Raw genomic sequence first — 21,394 nt, forward strand, 5'->3', positions numbered from 1 at the left:
TGAACACCTGCATGTGTCCCACGCATCACTGCTGCGCCATCGTAGCCCTGTCCTACAAGGTTTTTCTTGTACTCCAGCCCATGTTTCTCAAGGAAGCATATAATCTTGTCACTTAAGGCGGTGGCATCCAGGTGTTCTGCCACTTCAAACTCCAGAAAGCTTTCATGAACCACACTGTTGTAAAAATATCTCAGAACAAATGACATTTGCTCTTTTTTCTGAACATCTTTAGTTTCATCAACAATAAGTGAAAACTGCTTGCTCGTTTTAACTTCCTGGATGATTTCCTCTTTGACCATTGCAGCCAAGCACTCAAGTATTTCATTCTGTATTGTTTTACTTGTGTATTTTGCATTTTTAGCTTGTTGTTCAAGTCTTTTTTTAATGATGGGGTTATGATTACCCAGCAAGTCTAACATAGAAAGAAAAACACCCTTTTTTTCAGAGTCAAGAGACTCCCTGTGACCCCGCTGTGCTATGTTTTCTGTGGCTGTTAGAACTAAAATTTCAGCTAATGTTTTAACGTAGTATTGATTTTAACAAAGTTATCCCGTTTTTACAATATATTTATCATGTAATATAATATCACGTAATTTCATGATACAAAATTATCACGTTATTTCATGATAATTTCATGTAATAACGTGAAAACACCTTATCAAGAAATAACATGAAAATATGGTTTAACGTCCTAGGCTAGGCTACTTCCATTAAAAGCAGACGGCCTAGCCTACTGTAGAACTTGGGTCGAGCAAAAACACCGAGCAAAAACATGGCTGAATCCTGAATGACTCCTATTTGTATAAATAGGGGACTACATAGGTGGCAAAACGTAGTGTTTTCCGTGCCATGGAAGTGCACTTGTATATTGAAGAGGAAGCAATTTGCATTACAGCCTTGAATGAGGATTCAAAATGGCGGCTCGGCTCAGTTTTCCCTCCCTCCTTCAGTATAGACCCTTTTCAGTCACGTGACCTTCGTAAATGCGACCGCCATTTTGGACATGTAGTGGACTTCGGCTCGAATCAGTTTGAATGCGAGGAAGGCGACAAACGAAAAACAAAAGAAAAAGGAGCGAGATGCAGAAAACACCTTCACTATCCAGCGACGTAGGGCATTTACAGGGCGAGCAGAGGGAGAGGTATTTGCAAAAATTGAGGTTAGCAGGCTTAGAGAACGACGTGTACCTGCTTCCACCAGGATTGTTCACTGACGTACGGAAGTACACGAAGCCCTCGTCTTTACCTGACTTCGGCCCACATGATCTGTATACCTATGTCGTTAAAAACCCATCGCCATACACATACACGCCAACGTCCGAGGTTCCGGAACGCGCTCCGGCTTGCTCCAGGAGTGCTCCAGCCGAGGTTCCGGAGCGCGCTCCGGCTTGATCCCCCTCAAATTAAGCAGCGCGCTCCGGCTTGCTCCGGAGCAAGCTGCTTAATTTGAGGGGGAGCAAGCCGGAGCGCGCTCCGGAACCTCGGCCGGAGCACTCCGGGAGCAAGCCGGAGCACGCTGCTTAATTTGAGGGGGAGCAAGCCGGAGCACGCTGCTTAATTTGAGGGGGAGCAAGCCGGAGAGCGCTCCGGAACCTCGGACGTTGGCTCCGGCAGCTATTTACACTGGATCTGGTGTAAATAGCTGACGGATCATAATTACAGTAAACTAGTAAATACAGTAAAGGAAAAACTTGAGACTGAAAGGTTTTAACAGTCATCCAAATGACTGAACGTAAACATTGCTACAGTAACATACTAGCTACTTGTTGACATTAGCTAGTCAACAATAGCTACTACAGAAGAACAAAGAGGTTATAATGGGTTATTTTAACCTATTTGGTTACACACTTGCCGCCACAGAATGTTAACAGCAATGTAATGCCTTTTCTGGCTAATTTTATTCGTCTTACCTCCAACAAAGTGGTCACTACACAAGCGCTGGTATGCCGAGGGCTGCCAATCTTTCCTGTTAATGGCCGCTATCCATCTTCTCCGTCGGGATCCGATAAAATGATAACCCTTGCCTTGTTTGTTGATGGTTACTACATCCAGGTGCACAACAATATAGTGGCATGATGGAAGTCTTGCTGAAAGTAAAAACTTTCTTTGCTGCCGTTCCTCAATGTTGGCTGTGGTAAACTACTGGTAGTACACGTCCAAAATGGCAGCCGCGTTTGTCGTGACGTCACGTGAAAAGGGTCCATACAAGTGCGCTTCCATGTTTATGCAGGAGGGCTGATAGAAGTGGCGAAACATTTTACTTTTTATCATTTCTTTCACAACTTGAATGTGTTGAAACAAAAAATGACAAACTAACGCCGCTTACACTAAAATATCGAGGGAAATTTGTAATAAAAACTTTACGGTCGGCAATTTCGACGCGGAAATTCTCGATCGGTCGGGTTACCGGAAACACACTTTTTTTTTGGCCTTACATGTATAGTTAGCTAAATAACGTTCTCCAACCTGATTTTTATCCTCTCAAAATCAGCATCGCAACTATGCTAGCACTGTTCATTCATTATAATTTCATTTCTTGATAGATAGTTAATCAGCTTTTACCTCTGTCCTCCCGTGTCTCCTTTCCTCGCGACTCCTGGCTCCCTCGCTTCACGCCTCTCAATTTTCCAAAACAACCAATCTCTGGCGTTATCTCATGCTGCATTCGCCACAGTCGGACATTGGAAATTCGCGCACGTAAATGTCAAATTGGCCGTAATTTTTCTTTGAATTCGTCGCTGCCAACTGAGGTGGCAGCAGGGGTGGCAAGGCTTTCTTTTAGGGTGGCATTTGCCACCCTATGCCACCCCGGTAGATCTGCCCATGGTTATTCACCCCCGAGCGCGCTGGAAACTGTTCCATTGGTATGCTCAGATCCAGTCGCGAGATGAGGTTGCCAGATCTCTCTATAAAAAGGTGACTTTGCGGTCTGAATCTGTGGAATATTCGTAAGCGAGGACTGGCAACCAGCAGTGGGTTGCGCACCAGCTGATCAGAACTCCAATGGAAAAGAAGCGCGTGTTCATAACTGTTTATCTCGATTGGCTGTAACCTTGTAAGTGAAATGTTTGGCAACAATAACGTTGTAGCCTGCCTCCCCCCCCCCAAAAAAAAACAAACTCTTCGGATCTACACGATTCACACAAGTGACCTATTTTGGGACCAAAACGGCGAATTTCGCCGAAAGGTGAGGAGTTTGCATGTGTGAGAAGGGTCCGGGTACTGAACTGGCCAGCCTGCAGTCCAGATCTTTCACCCATAGAAAACATTTGGCGCATCATAAAACGGAAGATACGACAAAAAAGACCTAAGACAGTTGAGCAACTAGAATCCTACATTAGACAAGAATGGTTTAACATTCCTATCCCTAAACTTGAGCAACTTGTCTCCTCAGTCCCCAGACGTTTACAGACTGTTGTAAAGAGAAAAGGGGATGTCTCACAGTGGTAAACATGGCCTTGTCCCAACTTTGAGATGTGTTGTTGTCATGAAATTTAAAATCACCTAATTTTTCTCTTTAAATGATACATTTTCTCAGTTTAAACATTTGATATGTCATCTATGTTCTATTCTGAATAAAATATGGAATTTTGAAACTTCCACATCATTGCATTCCGTTTTTATTTAAAATTTGTACTTTGTCCCAACTTTTTTGGAATCAGGGTTGTACTAAAATATTGGACTAAGTCTAATGTACCACAAAAGTACTGAGTACTTAGACACTGGACTAAGTGTAATGTCGCACTAAAGTACTGAGTACTAACATACTGCACTAAGTGCAAGTCTAATGTGGCACTCAAGTACTGAATACTAAGACGCTCTACTAAGTGCAATGCAGCACTAAAGTACTGAGTACTAAAATACTGGACTAAGTGCAAGTCTAATGGGATCCTAAAGTACTGAGTACTAAGACAATGGACTAAGTGTAATGTAGCCCTAAAGTACTGAGTACTTAGGCACGGGGCCAAGTGTAATGTAGCACTAAAGTACTGAGTACTAAGACACTGTACGAAGTGTAATGTAGCACTAAAGTACTGAGTACTAAAATACTGGACTAAGAATACTATTTCATACTATTTTTAGTCTATTTCTTATCTAGTAGTATAAGTAGTTTGTATAGAGACATGCTTGTAAATACTTTAACCTATCTCATTGTCTGTTTTGTGTAAGGATGTGTGTGTTTTGTGATTTATTTGAATTTGCTGCTGCAACACTGCAATTTTCCTTTGGGCTTAAATATATCCATCTATGTCTAAACGCAGACCTAAAGTACGAAGACGATGGACTACGACTACTGAAGCCCTAATATACGAAGGCACTCGAAGTGTCATGAAGCCCTAATGTACTAAGACGTTGGATTAAGTGTAATGTACCCAGACACCTGCTGTAAAAGAAGAACAAAGAGAGAGCTTTCAGCTCGACAGAACCTACCGAGCTGGGCGAGCAGAGACAGGACACTCCCTGTCAGAGAAGGACTCGTGTTGGGATCTCCAGCTACTTCCAGCAGCCCGTTTAGACACTCACTGGGGAGAACCTGTCCTGAGCACAAGATCCTGGAGCACTTTAAGGCGGACACGTCCTGCAGAGACACCACAGTCCGTCATTCAGAAACACACAGCTCTGTGCTGGACATGAAGTGCACTACATCGGTCATTTATACCGCGTGTAATGTAGACATACAGCAAGGTATATACAGTGGGGCAAAAAAGTATTTAGTCAGCCACCAATTGTGCAAGTTCTCCCACTTAAAAAGAGAGAGAGGCCTGTAATTTTCATCATAGGTACACTTCAACTATGAGAGACAGAATGGGGGGAAAGAATCCAGGAAATCAGATTGTAGGGTTTTTAATTAATTAATTGGTAAATTCCTCGGTAAAATAAGTATTTGGTTACCTACAAACAAGCAAGATTTCTGGCTCTCACAGACCTGTAACAACTTCTTTAAGAGGCTCCTCTGTCCTCCACTCGTTACCTGTATTAATGGCACCTGTTTGAACTCGTTATCAGTATAAAAGACACCTGTCCACAACCTCAAACAGTCACACTCCAAACTCCACTATGGCCAAGACCAAAGAGCTGTCAAAGGACACCAGAAACAAAATTGTAGACCTGCACCAGGCTGGGAAGACTGAATCTGCAATAGGTAAGCAGCTTGGTGTGAAGAAATCAACTGTGGGAGCAATTATTAGAAAATGGAAGACATGGAAGACATACAAGACCACTGATAATCTCCCTTGATCTGGGGCTCCATGCAAGATCTCACCCCGTGGGGTCAAAATGATCACAAGAACGGTGAGCAAAAATCCCAGAACCACATGGGGGGACCTAGTGAATGACCTGCAGAGAGCTGGGACCAAAGTAACAAAGGCTACCATCAGTAACACACTACGCCGCCAGGGACTCAAATCCTGCAGTGCCAGACGTGTCCCCCTGCTTAAGCCAGTACATGTCCAGGCCCGTCTGAAGTTTGCTAGAGAGCATTTGGATGATCCAAAAGAGGATTGGGAGAATGTCATATGGTCAGATGAAACCAAAATAGAACTTTTTGGTAAAAACTCAACTTGTCATGTTTGGAGGAGAAAGAATGCTGAGTTGCATCCAAAGAACACCATACCTACTGTGAAGCATGGGGGTGGAAACATCATGCTTTGGGGCTGTTTTTCTGCAAAGGGACCAGGACGACTGATCCGTGTAAAGGAAAGAATGAATGGGGCCATGTATCGTGAGATTTTGAGTGAAAACCTCCTTCCATCAGCAAGGGCATTGAAGATGAAACGTGGCTGGGTCTTTCAGCATGACAATGATCCCAAACACACCGCCCGGGCAACGAAGGAGTGGCTTCATAAGAAGCATTTCAAGGTCCTGGAGTGGCCTAGCCAGTCTCCAGATCTCAACCCCATAGAAAATCTTTGGAGGGAGTTGAAAGTCCATGTTGCCCAGCGACAGCCCCAAAACATCACTGCTCTAGAGGAGATCTGCATGGAGGAATGGGCCAAAATACCAGCAACAGTGTGTGAAAACCTTGTGAAGACTTACAGAAAACGTTTGACCTCTGTCATTGCCAACAAAGGGTATATAACAAAGTATTGAGATGAACTTTTGTTATTGACCAAATACTTATTTTCCACCATAATTTGCAAATAAATTCTTTAAAAATCAGACAATGTGATTTTCTGGATTTTTTTTTTCTCATTTTGTCTCTCATAGTTGAGGTATACCTATGATGAAAATTACAGGCCTCTCTCATCTTTTTAAGTGGGAGAACTTGCACAATTGGTGACTGACTAAATACTTTTTTTTGCCCCACTGTACAATCCGCTTTAGTGTCAAACCTGGGAGCTGAAAATGTGAACTGTATCACTTTATTTCGTGTTTAAATGCGAACTCACTTCGATTTGTTTCTGCAGCAGTGATGCGTTCACTGTCCCTCCGGTGTCTTTGTGTTGTCGAATCGCCAGAAGCAGAGACTTCAGACACGTCGTAATGTCCATCCCGGGAAAGCAAAATAACCGCGGAATTAAGTATATTTTCTGATCCGAATCGATCAGGACAAAAATAAACTGTGTAAATATAATAAGCGTTCACTTTCCTGAGGTAATTAGCCTGTCTGCTAGCTAGCAGTGTTCACTAGCTAACTTAGCTCATACTTTTATGTAGTCTTGTTAACGTTATAATGGATTTAAGCTCCTAATATGTTTTAACATTAAAAAAAACCTTATTGTCCTACACTGAACTCGTCGAATAAAATTATTTTATTTAATTTGTTTTCATATAACGTAATAATATGAATGCTCTTTCAGCGCGAGCTGCCTGGAAACGGACTTCCTCCCGCTTTCAACTTCGAAATGCTGCTGGAACAGCCCATTTTCCACGCAGGGGGGAACGGAACGGAGAGCAAATCAAATACCTGAGAATTGTCTTTAAAAAACAATTCAGATTCACAACATACTTTATCCATGCGTGTAATATATGTTTAAGTCTTTTTTTTTCCTGCTTTAGTTGTGCAAAAGCTTTATGAACAATCTTTCTTAACACATTAACCCCCTAACCAGCCTTTAAAACCAACCAATGACGTAATTGAGGTTAGCCACGCCTCTAACTGTCAAACGTCATGTTTTTGTTTCCAGAGTGGAAAAACAAGTGTATAAAATAAAAGCTGTTCCATTATTAATAATATAAAAAACGCATTTTTGATAATGTACTATGTTCATTTTAACTTCCTAGGGCTTAGCGGTCACATGCGTGGACAGCACTTTTTAGAAATTCGGAACAAGAATCCACATTTGTGGACATACTTTTTCTCTGAAAGTACATCTGATCAAAAGATGATGCTTAGTTTTTATTCTAATCAGGTTCTAATAAGCCCAAATAGCAAAGAGAAATAAAAAATGCATGTAAAAAAAAACAGCTTGGGCCTTAGGAGGTTAAACACCTTCAGTTGTTTGTTTGTTTGTTTGTAAATCATAATTAAATTGTTTGAGACATTTTTAACGTACCAAGTCTGTCAGGAAATATCATGATATTCCATGAATTTAAGTAAAAATACATCTTGTTATTTATGGTGTTTCCTCTTCTTAGTCACTTGCCTTCAGATTTATAAGAAATAAATAAAACAGGTTTTTAGTTTTGAAAATGTATCTCATTGAAAAAAATTAATGTTTTAATTGTCATTACACAAACGATTATATCCCCAGAGTCAGAGCATTCATCCAAATTGTCTCTAACACACAATGAACACAAAGAACATTAGTGATTAAAATACATTTAGATGTCAGAATTAAACTTACATTCAGAATTAAAATCTTATTATTATCCTCATATGCCATGTCTCTTCTGCGCTGTTCGGTTGCAATTATTCTTATTTTAGGAACTTATCACTTAATTTTCAGAGTGTGATTATCTCAGTAAATAAATGAACCTCAGTAGCAGGATTAAAGCTGAGGTCAGTGGACAAACTGATGATTAATTATCTGAACATCTGATAAACATGGCATTACTGCAAAGAACATCCATCATGGCAAATAAAGACCACAGCCACCTACACATCTCCCCGCCTCCCCCAAAACCAAATAATATTTCAAGTTTACTGTTTCCATCACTATGGCCTTTTAGCAAGCTGGAAACATGAGCATGTGGGGTTAACCAAATGTGAAAAGAGACAGCCAGGTTGGCAGGTAAACAGACAGAGGGATAGACAGAAAGGTTTAACTGGAGTTCAGTCTTGTAGGTTGTACATACTGTAGGTACTAACAAAACCTGCTAAACAGACAAGGCAGATATATTGGTGCTGAGATGTCAGCAGAAGATCCTTTAAGTCCTATAAGTTGTGAGGTGGACCTTCCACGGATCAGACTCGTTTGTCCAGCACATCCCACAGATCCTCAATCGGATTGAAATCAGGGTAATTTGGAGGCCAAGTGAACACCTTCAGCTCCTTGATGTGTTCCTCAATCCATTCCTGAACAGTTTCTGCAGTATGTCAGGGAGCATTATCCTGCTAAAAGAGGCAACTGCTAAGGTCTGCTATCCCCCCCGGGGGATACTGAGGACTGTTCCAAATACACATCTGAAGCTATGCAAGTTTTTGTCCTGGAGACATATAAGTGACACCATTAGAAACCTTGAATCTTCTAGTTTTCAAATATCAAGTCAAGTCAAGTCAACTTTATTGTCAAATATGCTATACATGCTTGACATACAGCACAGATGAAATTTCAGTCCTCTCTGACCCACGGTGCAAACAGGCAATGCAATAAATAAAAATTGAATAATTGAAAAAAACAAACAACAATATAAACAGTATACCCTAGATAGGAACTAGACATAGACTAAACACTCAGACAAACAATATAAACAGTACAAATAAACAGTATAAACACTAGATAAAACAAGACATAGACTAAACACTCAGACAATATAAACAGTGTAAACACTAGATAAGAACTACACACAGACTAAACACTCAAACAGACAATATAAACAGTATAAACACTCTAGATATGAACTAGACGTAGACTAAACACTCATATACACACACACACACACACACACGTGTTTAAAATAATTTTATCGATGGCTCTTTGTAAAGACAATAAAAAGAAATCTTAGGATTTTCAGCTCTCAAGGCAGTAGCAGCCTCTTAATGACACACCCCTCAGCTATTCAGATGCTAAACACTCAGGCAATCAGTAGCGTCGTTGGGTCATTGTCTAGCAGGACTGGGTGAGAACACGTCCCATTTCACCGGTATAAACAAGTCCACATGTTCCACCATTACCTATTGAACAATTTATTGAGTATGTACAGTTGAAGAGGATTTTTATAAGATCTTTTGGATTTGGAAACACTTGGAATGGGGTTGCCTGTGACAGACTGTACATGGGAGCAGAGAGCCACAGTGACACTTACTTTCTTTGCAGTAGCTTGCAAAGCTTTGGGGGAAGGTAACAACAGTGCCCTGGCAGAGCCATTGACAGGACAAAGACAGCCATTGACAGATTGACAGCTAACACCACATGGACAGTGACAGGTGTGATACCTCCATCTAATCAGTATTCATTTGAAATAGCCACTGGCTTCAGTTTGTCTGACTTTTTTGCAATTTGTATTGAAACTACATAACATTACTGAATGCTCTTCTTACTTTTATGTTTATGTTTACAAGGTTCAAATTTCAAAAGTCTTGGCTAGATATATTTATAGTGTGCGTTTTTTTTACAAGATTTGAAGACCTTTGAAAATAGGTTTTTGTCTAGTTGTGTTTACACTGAATTTTAATAAAAACTAATTTCATTACATTTACTTTACTCTCATATTGTTATTGTTTTCTAGAATATCACCATATGTGCCACTTTTGCATAGATGTTTTTAGTTAGATGAAAAACTTAAAAATTTCAAGGTGTAGCAGACTGCCTCAAACTGTCTGAAAGGCCCCGGACCTCGTGTTAAAGAATACCGATAGTATGAAGGGGTGAACTTGGTCTATAAGAACATTTAGGTAGGTGATATGTGTCAAGGTAACATCCACATGAACACCAGGACCCAAGGTTTCCCAGCAGAACATTTCCCAGAGCATCACAATGCCTTCTTCCCATAGTGCATCGTTGTGCTATCTCTTCCCCAGGTAAGTGACACAGACTCACACCTGACCATCCACCTGATGTAAAAGAAAACATGATTCATCAGACGTTCATCCATTACAGTCCAGTTCTGATGCTCACATGCCCATTGTAGGTGCTTTCCGTGGCAGCCCTTTGGCCCTTGTCAAAGTCATTCACACTCCTTACGCTTGCCCATTTTTCCTGCTTCCAACACATCAACTTCAAGAACTGACTCTTCCTAAAGCACCAGACACCCAGGGAAAGAAGGGCAAAGTTACAGAAGCTCTCCAAAGTTCTCCATTAGCCTCATTCTTTACTCCCAGTTCTTGTCTTTCTGTCTTTTTCCCTTTTGCAAAGTGATAATAATTGGAATGACACACAAGTACACCAGTAAAACTCTCTTTGGGCCATCTGTAAAATTCATAAATATTGAATATCCATATCGACAATTTTCAGAAAAATGTGCCATAATTTATACCTTGACATGTCTATAAACCAGAGAAAAAATTTATTTACATATAAAACATGGTTCAAGTTTACAACAATTACATTTGTACACTTTGTGAGCAAACAAAGTAGCTATCAAATGAAACAGAATCCAAAGTTGAATTTTTAAAAATGAAGTATGTGTGCATAAAGTATGAATATTTATATATGTATTTATATAAATATTTATAATAGTCCCTCTCTCTCTATATATAGATAGATAGATAGATAGATAGATAGATAGATAGATAGATAGATAGATAGATAGATAGATAGATAGGGTGGACCTTATATGGAGTAAATTTTCATATTATTAATTCTGAAACTCTTAACCTTCAGATTTGTTTGGTTATGAAAGAAAACTAATTTGCCTAAATTTGGAACATTTCGAATAATTATTAGAGGTTGCTCAAGCCTCTAACAACAGCATGTCAAATTATCAATACATCATCCTGTTTGCAATGTGGGTGTAAAGAATAAATGTTTGTCATAAGTAATAATGTTTATTTATTATACTTGAAAAAAAAAACTTTATAGTACACAGCAAAACATTCTGAATAATGTACAAGTCATTGAGTTTTCTGGAGTGGCAAGGCAACATAAAAAAAAAAGTCCAGGTTTTCTAGGATTTTCAGTCACTGCATCAGTGTCACTTTATTCACATTGGGGAATTTTTCTCGGTGGTCTTGGACAACTTGAAGCAAATACTGTTTCTGCTCTTCATTGGTGGTAATCAATGCATTGTATTCTTCGATCAGAGCCAGCTGTGTTCTGCTGTGTCATTAACAACCTTCAGATTTTGCACAGTTGCAAATGCTGCTTTGTAGTCTTCCCGGCTGTCCCACGTTTCTGGTTCGGCCTTAAAGAAACTCGTTCAGTGTTAGCTGTTGCACTTGCCTGGATGGTCTTCTTTAAGGTCTTATGATGGTGGAAGAACACACAATTTTCTTCTTTGAAAGCAGTTTGTTTCTGGTTATTTCACTTTCCACACTGCCGAGTAACCACACTGAAGATTTACTTCTAGTCGCAATCGCCAAGCATCTAACAGTACTGTCTGTGCACCTGAGATCAGATCTTTTCTCATGCTTTAGTATTGATCTATTTCACTGACAGACAGACAGTGGTTGTCATTTAATTTTTTTTTTTAAATTTCAGTCAAAACAGTGTCAATACTGTCATTAAAAGAATATATTGCAAATGACTGACTATGAATCTATCATTTTAAATTTCAAGGTGACTAAGCAACCTCTAAATGTTTATATATTCCCTTAAAATTTTACATAAAATTTTATTTAATTTATTGGAACATACTGATGGGGTGAGAATGGATAATTAAATATATCACAAAATAAGGACCACCCTAATATATATAAACAGAAGGAACAAAAAAACCATCATGACACTTGAGAGTTGAAGTTTGTCTCACGACCCACAGTTCATTTTCGACTCACAGTCTGTTCCTGTTTTCTAAAAGTTGAAGGTTGTTGTTGCAAAAAAAAACACAATAGAAAAATTCCAGTTCGGTGGAATCATTCTGGCAACACATCAACATAATCAGATGAGGACACGTCTAAGAGAGGAACAGAAAAACACCAGAATTAGAAAAATGTGTATTTGATTCGTTAAATGAAGCTAAAATAATTTAAATTTTTGTTTTTTTTTCACTCACTCTCATAATCCGGTTCCTCATCAGGGACTGTATTTTCCTGATCGATTGGTTTCCTCTTCACAGCACGACGCAGGTGAGTCACTAAGCCCTGATTTCTCATCTGATAGTGATGAACAAGCTCTTCCAGCGTTTTAAAAAACCTCTGTTGCACGCCTGTACTGGTCTGAGAAGACGAACAATACTCACAAATGGAATATTTTCCTACAACAGCACATCTTAAAATGTTTTATTCCTCTTACACTGCAGCAATTTACCAACAACACCAAAGGTTTTTTTTTTTAATAAATATATTAAAGAATGTCATATCGTGTAGCGGCACGATGGTGTAGTGGTTAGCACTGTTGCCTCACAGCAAGAAGGTTCTGGGTTTGAGCCCAGTGGCCAATGGGGGTCTTTCTGTGCGGAGTTTGCATGTTCTCCCCGTGTCCGCCTGGGTTTCCTCCGGGTGCTCCGGTTTCCCCCACAGTCCAAAGACATGCAGGTTAGGTTAACTGGTGGTTCTAAATTGACTGTAAAGTTCCTGGTAGAGTTCCAAATACCAAATGAAGTTTCACCGCGGGACTATCGGAGGAGGGCGGCAGCGGCAGGCAAGATAAGAGTGACAGAGCTGTTGTACGCGGATGACGTGGTAATTTTTTCGAAAGATATCAAAGAGCTTAATCAGATCCTTGTTATATATGACAGAACATTATCAAGATTCGGACTTCAGATGTCTTATTCTAAAACAGAGTCCATGGCATTCAATGTCGACGAGTCGATCAAGACTCAGAAATCCCTACTATCTGTAAATAACATCAGCATAAAGAACGTCAGGGAGTTTCGAAACCTGGGTCATATAATTACTAACACGGAAAAATCATCTGCAGCTTAGCACTCAAGAATTGCATCTGCTTTCCAAAAGTGGGAGGAATTAAAGCACTGTCTGACTGATAAAGAAATATATCTGAGTACACGTATGAAGATCCTAACGGCATGTGTGAGATCGAGATTGCTATATGGAATTCAAACATACGAACTGTCAACAGCCGACCTATACAAAATTGAGAACGTCTTTAACGGCTTTCCGAGAAAGATGGTAACAGGTGGATTTGCTAATGCTACCTCTCGCGTCCAGAAAAAGAAAGGCATAGATCCTGCAACTCAAGTAGAAGGAGATATCAACTGGGCCTTCAAGATTTCAAATGAGCATCTACACAAAATTACAAATTCATGCTTTATAAGGGACTTTTGCCACACCCAATATTTGAAATATATGGGCCATGTATGCCGTATGGAAAACAGTGCTTTGTAAAAGATTATGTTGTTTGACAAAAAAACTCCTAACAAGATCTGGAGCAATATCGAGATGCTGATAGGGATCGACCGATCCCAAGCAAATAGAACTATGATGGACTAATGAGTTTAATCGACTGCTAGATATTAGATTCTGCCTACAGTCATGCCCTAAGGCCAAGAGTGGGCCACTTGGGAAAAAATGATGATGATGATGATGATGATGATGATGATGATGATGATGATGAAGGTGTGAGGGTGAATGGTTGTGTGTCTATGTGTCAGTCCTGCGATGACTTATCCAGGGTGCACCCTGCCTCTTGCCCATAGTCAGCTGGGATAGACTCCAGCTTGCCCACGACCCTGCACAGGATAAGCTGTTACGGATAATGGATGGACGGACATCATGTGTTGGTGAAGTTATTTCCTGTTGTCACTGATGTTATAGCAGCTACAAACATTCATTCCCTCATTAACTTCAAAAGAATTAAACAGATTGTCCTGTTAGCAAGAAACCCGCAAAGAAGCGTAAACTCCTCTGTCCTGAAAACTTACAACTTTATCTCTGACTGCTACAAAGTGCTGACAGTGGAGACTCCTTCCAGAAACGTTACATAAAACATTATAAACATCTCCTTCAGTTTGTTATCAGTGGAGCGTCTGCTGGACACGCCCCTGTGAATGAGCTGTTACTATGGAAACGATAACGCATTAGAACCAGCGCATGCACTACTATCAGAGCTGCTGTTCTAGACTATTAATCAATACCTTCTGACCAATCAGAGTCCAGAATTCAACAGAGCTTTGGCAAACATTTAACATGAATATTCCTCAAGTGCAAAAGTTTGAACACCCTTATGACAAATATTTGTTCAAATGTTCATGAAGGAAAGATTCCTTCATTAATAGTCGTATTACTGTATTATCTCATCTCATTATCTCTAGCCGCTTTATCCTTCTACAGGGTCGCAGGCAAGCTGGAGCCTATCCCAGCTGACTACGGGCGAAAGGCGGGGTACACCCTGGACAAGTCGCCAGGTCATCACAGGGCTGACACATAGACACAGACAACCATTCACACTCTCATTCACACCTACGGTCAATTTAGAGTCACCAGTCAACCTAACCTGCATGTCTTTGGACTGTGGGGGAAACCGGAGCACCCGGAGGAAACCCACGCGGACACGGGGAGAACATGCAAACTCCGCACAGAAAGGCCCTCGCTGGCCCCGGGGCTCGAACCCAGGACCTTCTTGCTGTGAGGCGACAGCGCTAACCACTACACCACCGTGCCACCCGTATTACTGTATTATATCAGTTCAAAAGTTTGTACCCCCATGTAATGTAATATAAAATATTATCTAATGACTTGTATGTCCACCTTTTTGCCTTGTATCTGTCTTAAATATCCTCAATCCTTTTTAAGTCATACAAGCAGGAAGATGCCATTATAAAAACTACATACAAATAAGCAATTTGACAAAACTAATTTAAAAAAATCTTCAGTCAGGTTGTTAACCCTACTAAAATATTATTTGTTAATTGTTAAAATGAGACAAAATGACTACATCTACCAGATACATGCACACTTTTAAAGGACTTCCACATTAAAAGAAAGGTACAAGCATGCTGTTAATACTTCCTGTGGAAATATCTCATTGTACGTCTCTCACACACTCATTTTTATACAGCTCTGTGCTCAGCCCAATTAGGAACTAACTCAACTTCTTTTTAAAACACACAACTCTCAGTGAAAACTAAAATGAATTCATCACACTGGAAATCTGTGCGTGTGAGTAAAGTGTAATAATGTTTAGTGAAGCAGCTTTGGGACCAAAAGATTGCTGGTTTGATTCCCTGTACCAGTAGGAATGGCTGAAGTGCCCTTGAACAAGGCACCTAACCCTGAACTGCTCCCCAGGCTGCTCTGGGTGTGTTGTACGTCGTTCTAGATAAGAGCGTCTGCTAAATGCCAGTAATGTAATGTGAGTGAGGAGAACGGAATGTAAATATCAGTGTGAAGTGATTGTAAAGGATTATATAAAGCATGAAATAAACTATAGATTGCATGTAGTTCATTGCAGCGCACTTCATTCTCTTTACAGCTGATTAATCCTGGATTAAAAGTAGCAGAGTCTGGAATAAAAGTAATGTCTGGGTGGATATTTGTTAGGATGATTTTTCTCTCACTCACCTGTAAAGTGTAATATCCCGTGTGAGTCTGTAGGATCCTGTATGTGTACACTATTTTTTTTTTGCTGTAGGAACAAAAAAAAAAAAAATCCATCAACGTCAAACACGGGTCATTTAGATTATTCAGTAGTAATAATAATAATAATAATAATAATAATAATGACACATTCCTTAGCACCTTTCTAAAAGTTAATGTTGCCGTGTACACCCTTACACCAATAAATAAATTAGGCTAGTAGGAAGAAGGAAACATTCCTTTGTATCCTAGTTTTGATCATATTTCATTCAGTGAATCAAAAACGCCAGAGATTAGAATGCTATGCTATTTAATTTTTATCATTGTTTTATTTTGTTTTTATGCTAATAAAAAATAAACACACTTATTATTTTATAATTTACATTTTATATTTTATAATATTTAATATTACTTTTTTACATTAGTATATAAGCTGCATTATTTAAAAAAACAAAATGTAAAAAAATAACATTTTAAAGGAGGGGAAAATCTCATCTCATCATCTCTAGCCGCTTTATCCTGTTCTACAGGGTCGCAGGCAAGCTGGAGCCTATCCCAGCTGACTACGGGCGAAAGGTGGGGTACACCCTGGACAAGTCGCCAGGTCATCACAGGGCTGACACATAGACACAGACAACCATTCACACTCACATTCACACCTACGGTCAATTTAGAGTCACCAGTTAACCAAACCTGCATGTCTTTGGACTGTGGGGGAAACCGGAGCACCCGGAGGAAACCCACGCGGACACGGGGAGAACATGCAAACTCCGCACAGAAAGGCCCTCGCCGGCCACGGGGCTCGAACCCGGACCTTCTTGCTGTGAGGCGACAGCGCTAACCACTACACCACCATGCCGCCCAGGAGGGGAAAATATTAAATATAATAATAATAATTATTATTATTATTATTATCTCATCTCATCTCATCATCTCTAGCCGCTTTATCCTGTTCTACAGGGTCGCAGGCAAGCTGGAGCCTATCCCAGCTGACTACGGGCAGGGTACACCCTGGACAAGTCGCCAGGTCATCGCAGGGCTATTATTATTATTATTATTATTATTATTATTATTATTATTATAATACTCTATATTTTAAAGGTCCAGCCTCAAATAAAATTCAGGGTAAAATCAAAATGACTTCATGATTGTAACATGGTGTATAAAAAATTAATTGAACAATTTGAGGTTTTTTAGTTAGATAGGTTTTTTTTGTTTGTTTGTTTTTAATGAGGTGTATTTTTAAATCACCCAACAAAATTAAAAAGGTCAATAACAACAATAGCAGCAATTACAACTGTGACACATAACTGAAAAAAATGTATAATATAATTATTAATTTCAAATAATATAGAAAATAAACATAGATGGGGGAAAAAAGCAGTAATTTTTTATTTATTTATTTTTACCTTGAATGCATTTTATTTGGATGCGATTTGGATAAAGAATACAGGAATAAAGGAATGCTGCCATTCTGGATTGCTTGATCAATTAAACTTGTCACCTGTAACTGCGTCTGTGAACTTCTTCACATGCTGAGGATGTTAGCGTGGGAAACTGAGAGACTGAAGAGATAACATCTGCACATATGAAGCTTCAGTAGAACCTGTCTACATTTTTCTTTTTTCTTGTTCTTTAGAGTGCTCTGACTACCTGCATTTATTTTCTGAAGATCTACAGAGGAGAAACTTCTCATTTAACAATGATTAAAGGTGCAGTGGTAAAATAAATGAACACTTACTAAACACAGAGGCACAGAGCTCCATGGATGGTCTCGCTCTCTCGGATGAGATATGAGCCGTTTTTTCCCTTGGCAGCCATGATCTCCTCACACCGCTGTCTGCTGATGGAACCGTGGTAGAAGAGCAGGTCCGTGTGCTGCATCACCCTGGTTCAGTCACCTTATTAACCTCCACAGAAACTCCTAATACAATCCTCTTTGGTTACTGAACTCCCAAAAATAACACACACTGAAAGTAAAAATTAAAATCAGTTGTTCTCAAAACATCTTCAGAAAGGGTGAAGATCCATTGCTCATGTTAAGTGATATTTACTCCTACAGAAGTTTCAACACTGTAGCTGTGTGTTGCAATGATACCTTTCACACAGGAAGTGTGTGTGTCTGTGTGTGTGTGCGCGCCCGCATGTGTTCATGCCCATTTTAAAAAAAAACCCACCTTCCTACAAGTCATTATTCCATTGTGGTTTATTTCCTTTTTTCCATAGGAATTATTTTAATGTTTTTTGCTGTTTGTTTGTTTGCTTTTAAATATCACATATAAAGTAAAGGCTAACACGGGTTCATTACTGATCACACCACAATGCTTTTAAGTTCTGGATTGCGGCTTGTCAGAAAAAATGTGTTGATTAATTTTTTAACAGTAGAATCCATATTATTATAAACTTTTGACCTTATAATCAGCCAACTTTTATTTTAACTCCACAGAAGCTTTATTGTCTAGACATGACACGTTGCCTATTCTTTTGCACACTTTTAATAATGGGTGGGATTGTAACCATTTAAACCTTTAACAGCTTCACATGGTCAATCGCCAGGACATAAGGCTGAAATATGAATTGCTTACATATTAGCTGGGGGAAAAAAAAAAGTTTGTTCACGCCTGTCCACAATGCACATAACAAAAACCCCAATAACTTGCTTTTAAATGTCAGCTACCTCCTGTAAGCTGGTGTCTTGGCTGACTACCATTAACCTCACTGCTTGTCTAAAATTAACAGGAAAAAGACATAAGTAATAAATACATATGGCTGAAGGTAAATTTTAGTTGTTTATATGCCATGGATTTTCTTCAGAGTTGAACATTTGCATTTTATCTAAACACTGCAGAAGTTGTTTCTATTTCTTTGAGTCCATTTTGTCTCACATCCTTCTTATATCACACCTTTAAAAAAATAAAATTAAATAACATCTGCAATGTATCAGCACTTTCAGTTCCCTTTTTTTTTTTTTAAGATAGTCCTGTGCAACAGAGCTTTCGCAGATTCCTTTCCCATCAACATTGGAGTGAAACAGGGCTGCAGGTTGAAAATGAAAATATAAGAGAAAATATAGTTGCAAGCAGCAAAGACAGGCCCTCCCACTTCTGGCGATATCACCAGATTAACTTAAGCTGAGATGGGTGAAAAAGCAATTCTTTCTGTTGCCATATGGTGATGCTACAGTGCCTTGAAAAAGTATCCATACCCCTTGAACTTTTTCACATTTTTCCACCTTACAACCACGAACTTAAAAGTTTGTTATTGAGATTTTATGTGATAGACCAACACAGAGTAGCACATAATTGTGAAGTGAAACGAAAATGATAAATGGTCTTCAAAATTTTAAACAAATAAAAATCTGAAAAATGTGATGTGCATTAGTATTCAGCCCCCCTGCGTCAATACTTTGTAGAGCCACCTTTTGCTGCAATTACAGCTGCAAGTCTTTTGTGGTATATGTCTACCAGCTTTGCACATCTAGACACTGAAATTTTTGCCCATTCTTCTTTGCAAAATAGCTCAAGCTCAGCCAGATCGGATGGAGAACGTCTGTGAACAGCGATTTTCAAGTCTTGCCACAGATGCTCAATGGGATTTAGGTCTGGACTGGGCCATTCTAACACATGAATATTCTTTGATCTAAACCATTCCATTGTAGTTCTGGCTGTATGTTTAGGGTCATTGTCTTGCTGGAAGGTGAATCTCCTTCCCAGTCTCAAGTCTTTTGCAGCCTCCAACAGGTTTTCTTCCAGGATTGCCCTGTATTTAGCTCCATCCATCTTCCCATCAACTCCGACCAGCTTCCCTGTCCCTGCTGAAGAAAAGCATCCCCATAGCATGATGCTGCCACCACCATGTTTCACAGTGGGGATGGTGTGTGCAGGGTGATGAGCAGTGTTAGTTTTCAGCCACACATAGCACTTTGCATTTAGGCCAAAAAGTTCAACTTTGGTCAAATCTGACCAAAGCACCTTCTTCCACATGTTTGCTGTGTCCCTGACATGACTTCTGGCAAACTGCAAACGGGACTTCTTATGCCTGTCTTTCAACAATGGCTTTCTTCTTGCCACTCTTCCAAAAAGGCCAGATTTGTGGAGTGTACGACTTATAGTTGTCCTGTGCACAGATTCTCCCACCTGAGCTGTGGATTTCTGAAGCTCCTCCAGAGTGATCATGGGCCTCTTGGCTGCTTCTCTGACCAGTGCTCTCCTTGCTCGCTCTGTCAGTTTAGGTGGACGGCCATGTCTTGGTAGGTTTGCAGTTGTGCCATACTTTTTCCATTTTTGAATGATGGATTGAACAGTGCTTCTTGAGATGTTCAGAGCTTGGGATATTTTTTATAACCTAACCCTGCTTTAAACTTCTCCAGAACTTTATCCCTGACCTGTCTGGTGAGTTCTTTGGTCTTCATGATGCTGTTTGTTCTTCAGTGTTCTTTAACAAACCACTGAGGCCTTCACAGAACAAGTGTATTTATGCTGAGAGTAAATTACACACAGTAGGACTCTATTAACTAATTAGATGACTTCTGAAGGCAATCGATTGCACTGGATTGTATTTAAAGGTATCAGAGTACAGGGGGCTGAATACTAATGCACACCACATTTTTCAGATTTTTATTTGTTTAAAATTTTGAAGACCATTTATCATTTTCATTTCACTTCACAATTACAGTGGTGCTTGAAAGTTTGTGAACCCTTTAGAATTTTCTATATTTCTGCATAAATATGATCTAAAACATCATCAGATTTTCACACAAGTCCTAAAAGTAGATAAAGAGAACCCAGTTAAACAAATGAGACAAAAATATTATACTTGGTCATTTATTTATTGAGGAAAATGATCCAATATTACATATCTGTGAGTGGCAAAAGTATGTGAACCTCTAGGATTAGCAGTTCATTTGAAGGTGAAATTAGAGTCAGGTGTTTTCAATCAGTGGGATGACAATCAGGTGTGAGTGGGCACCCTGTTTTATTTAAAGAACAGGGATCTATCAAAGTCTGATCTTCACAACACATGTTTGTGGAAGTGTATCATGGCACGAACAAAGGAGATTTCTGAGGACCTCAGAAAAAGCGTTGTTGATGCTCATCAGGCTGGAAAAGGTTACAAAACCATCTCTAAAGAGTTTGGACTCCACCAATCCACAGTCAGACAGATCGTGTACAAATGGAGGAAATTCAAGACCATTGTTACCCTCCCCAGGAGTGGTTGACCAACAAAGATCACCCCAAGAGCAAGGCGTGTAATAGTCGGCGAGGTCACAAAGGACCCCAGGGTAACTTCTAAGTGACTGAAGGTCTCTCTCACATTGTCTAATGTTAATGTTCATGAGTCCACCATCAGGAGAACACTGAACAACAATGGTGTGCATGGCAGGGTTGCAAGGAGAAAGCCACTGCTGTCCAAAATCAACATTGCTGCTTGTCTGCAGTTTGCTAAAGATCACGTGGACAAGCCAGAAGGCTACTGGAAAAATGTTTTGGGATGGATGAGACCAAAATAGAACTTTTTGGTTTAAATGAGAAGCGTTATGTTTGGAGAAAAGAAAACACTGCATTCCAGCATAAGAACCTTATCTCATCTGTGAAACATGGTGGTGGTAGTATCATGGTTTGGGCCTGTTTTGCTGCATCTGGGCCAGGATGGCTTGCCA

General features: G+C 39.7%; 2 protein-coding genes across 4 annotated transcripts in view; both read right to left on the reverse strand.

Annotated features, from left to right (window-relative positions):
- LOC132867029 (protein CIP2A homolog) overlaps window positions 1-6,837 on the reverse strand; it is a 94,304-nt gene extending 87,467 nt beyond the window's left edge. For all 3 annotated transcript variants that reach the window (XR_009650668.1, XM_060899716.1, XM_060899715.1), the window contains exons 1-2: window positions 6,389-6,837; window positions 4,431-4,578 (exon numbers count right to left, since the gene is read on the reverse strand). Coding sequence is in view for 2 of the 3 variants with exons in the window: in XM_060899716.1 (XP_060755699.1) it covers window positions 4,431-4,578; window positions 6,389-6,490 (250 nt within the window). In the remaining variant the exon portion in view is untranslated. The remainder of the gene's footprint in view (window positions 1-4,430; window positions 4,579-6,388) is intronic.
- Window positions 6,838-10,796: 3,959 nt separating this feature from the next.
- si:ch73-264p11.1 (uncharacterized protein LOC100000923 homolog) lies at window positions 10,797-18,640 on the reverse strand. The gene is made up of 4 exons (XM_060900819.1): window positions 17,477-18,640; window positions 15,721-15,784; window positions 12,255-12,417; window positions 10,797-12,155 (listed from the first exon to the last, which is right to left on the reverse strand). Exons 1-4 carry the CDS (start codon window positions 17,617-17,619, stop codon window positions 12,115-12,117), a joined length of 411 nt encoding a protein of 136 aa, XP_060756802.1. The 5' UTR covers window positions 17,620-18,640; the 3' UTR covers window positions 10,797-12,114.
- Window positions 18,641-21,394: the final 2,754 nt, after the last annotated feature.

The sequence above is a fragment of the Neoarius graeffei genome, chromosome 19, assembly GCF_027579695.1.
Source record: "Neoarius graeffei isolate fNeoGra1 chromosome 19, fNeoGra1.pri, whole genome shotgun sequence".
NCBI classification, from domain to species: Eukaryota; Metazoa; Chordata; class Actinopteri; order Siluriformes; family Ariidae; genus Neoarius; species Neoarius graeffei.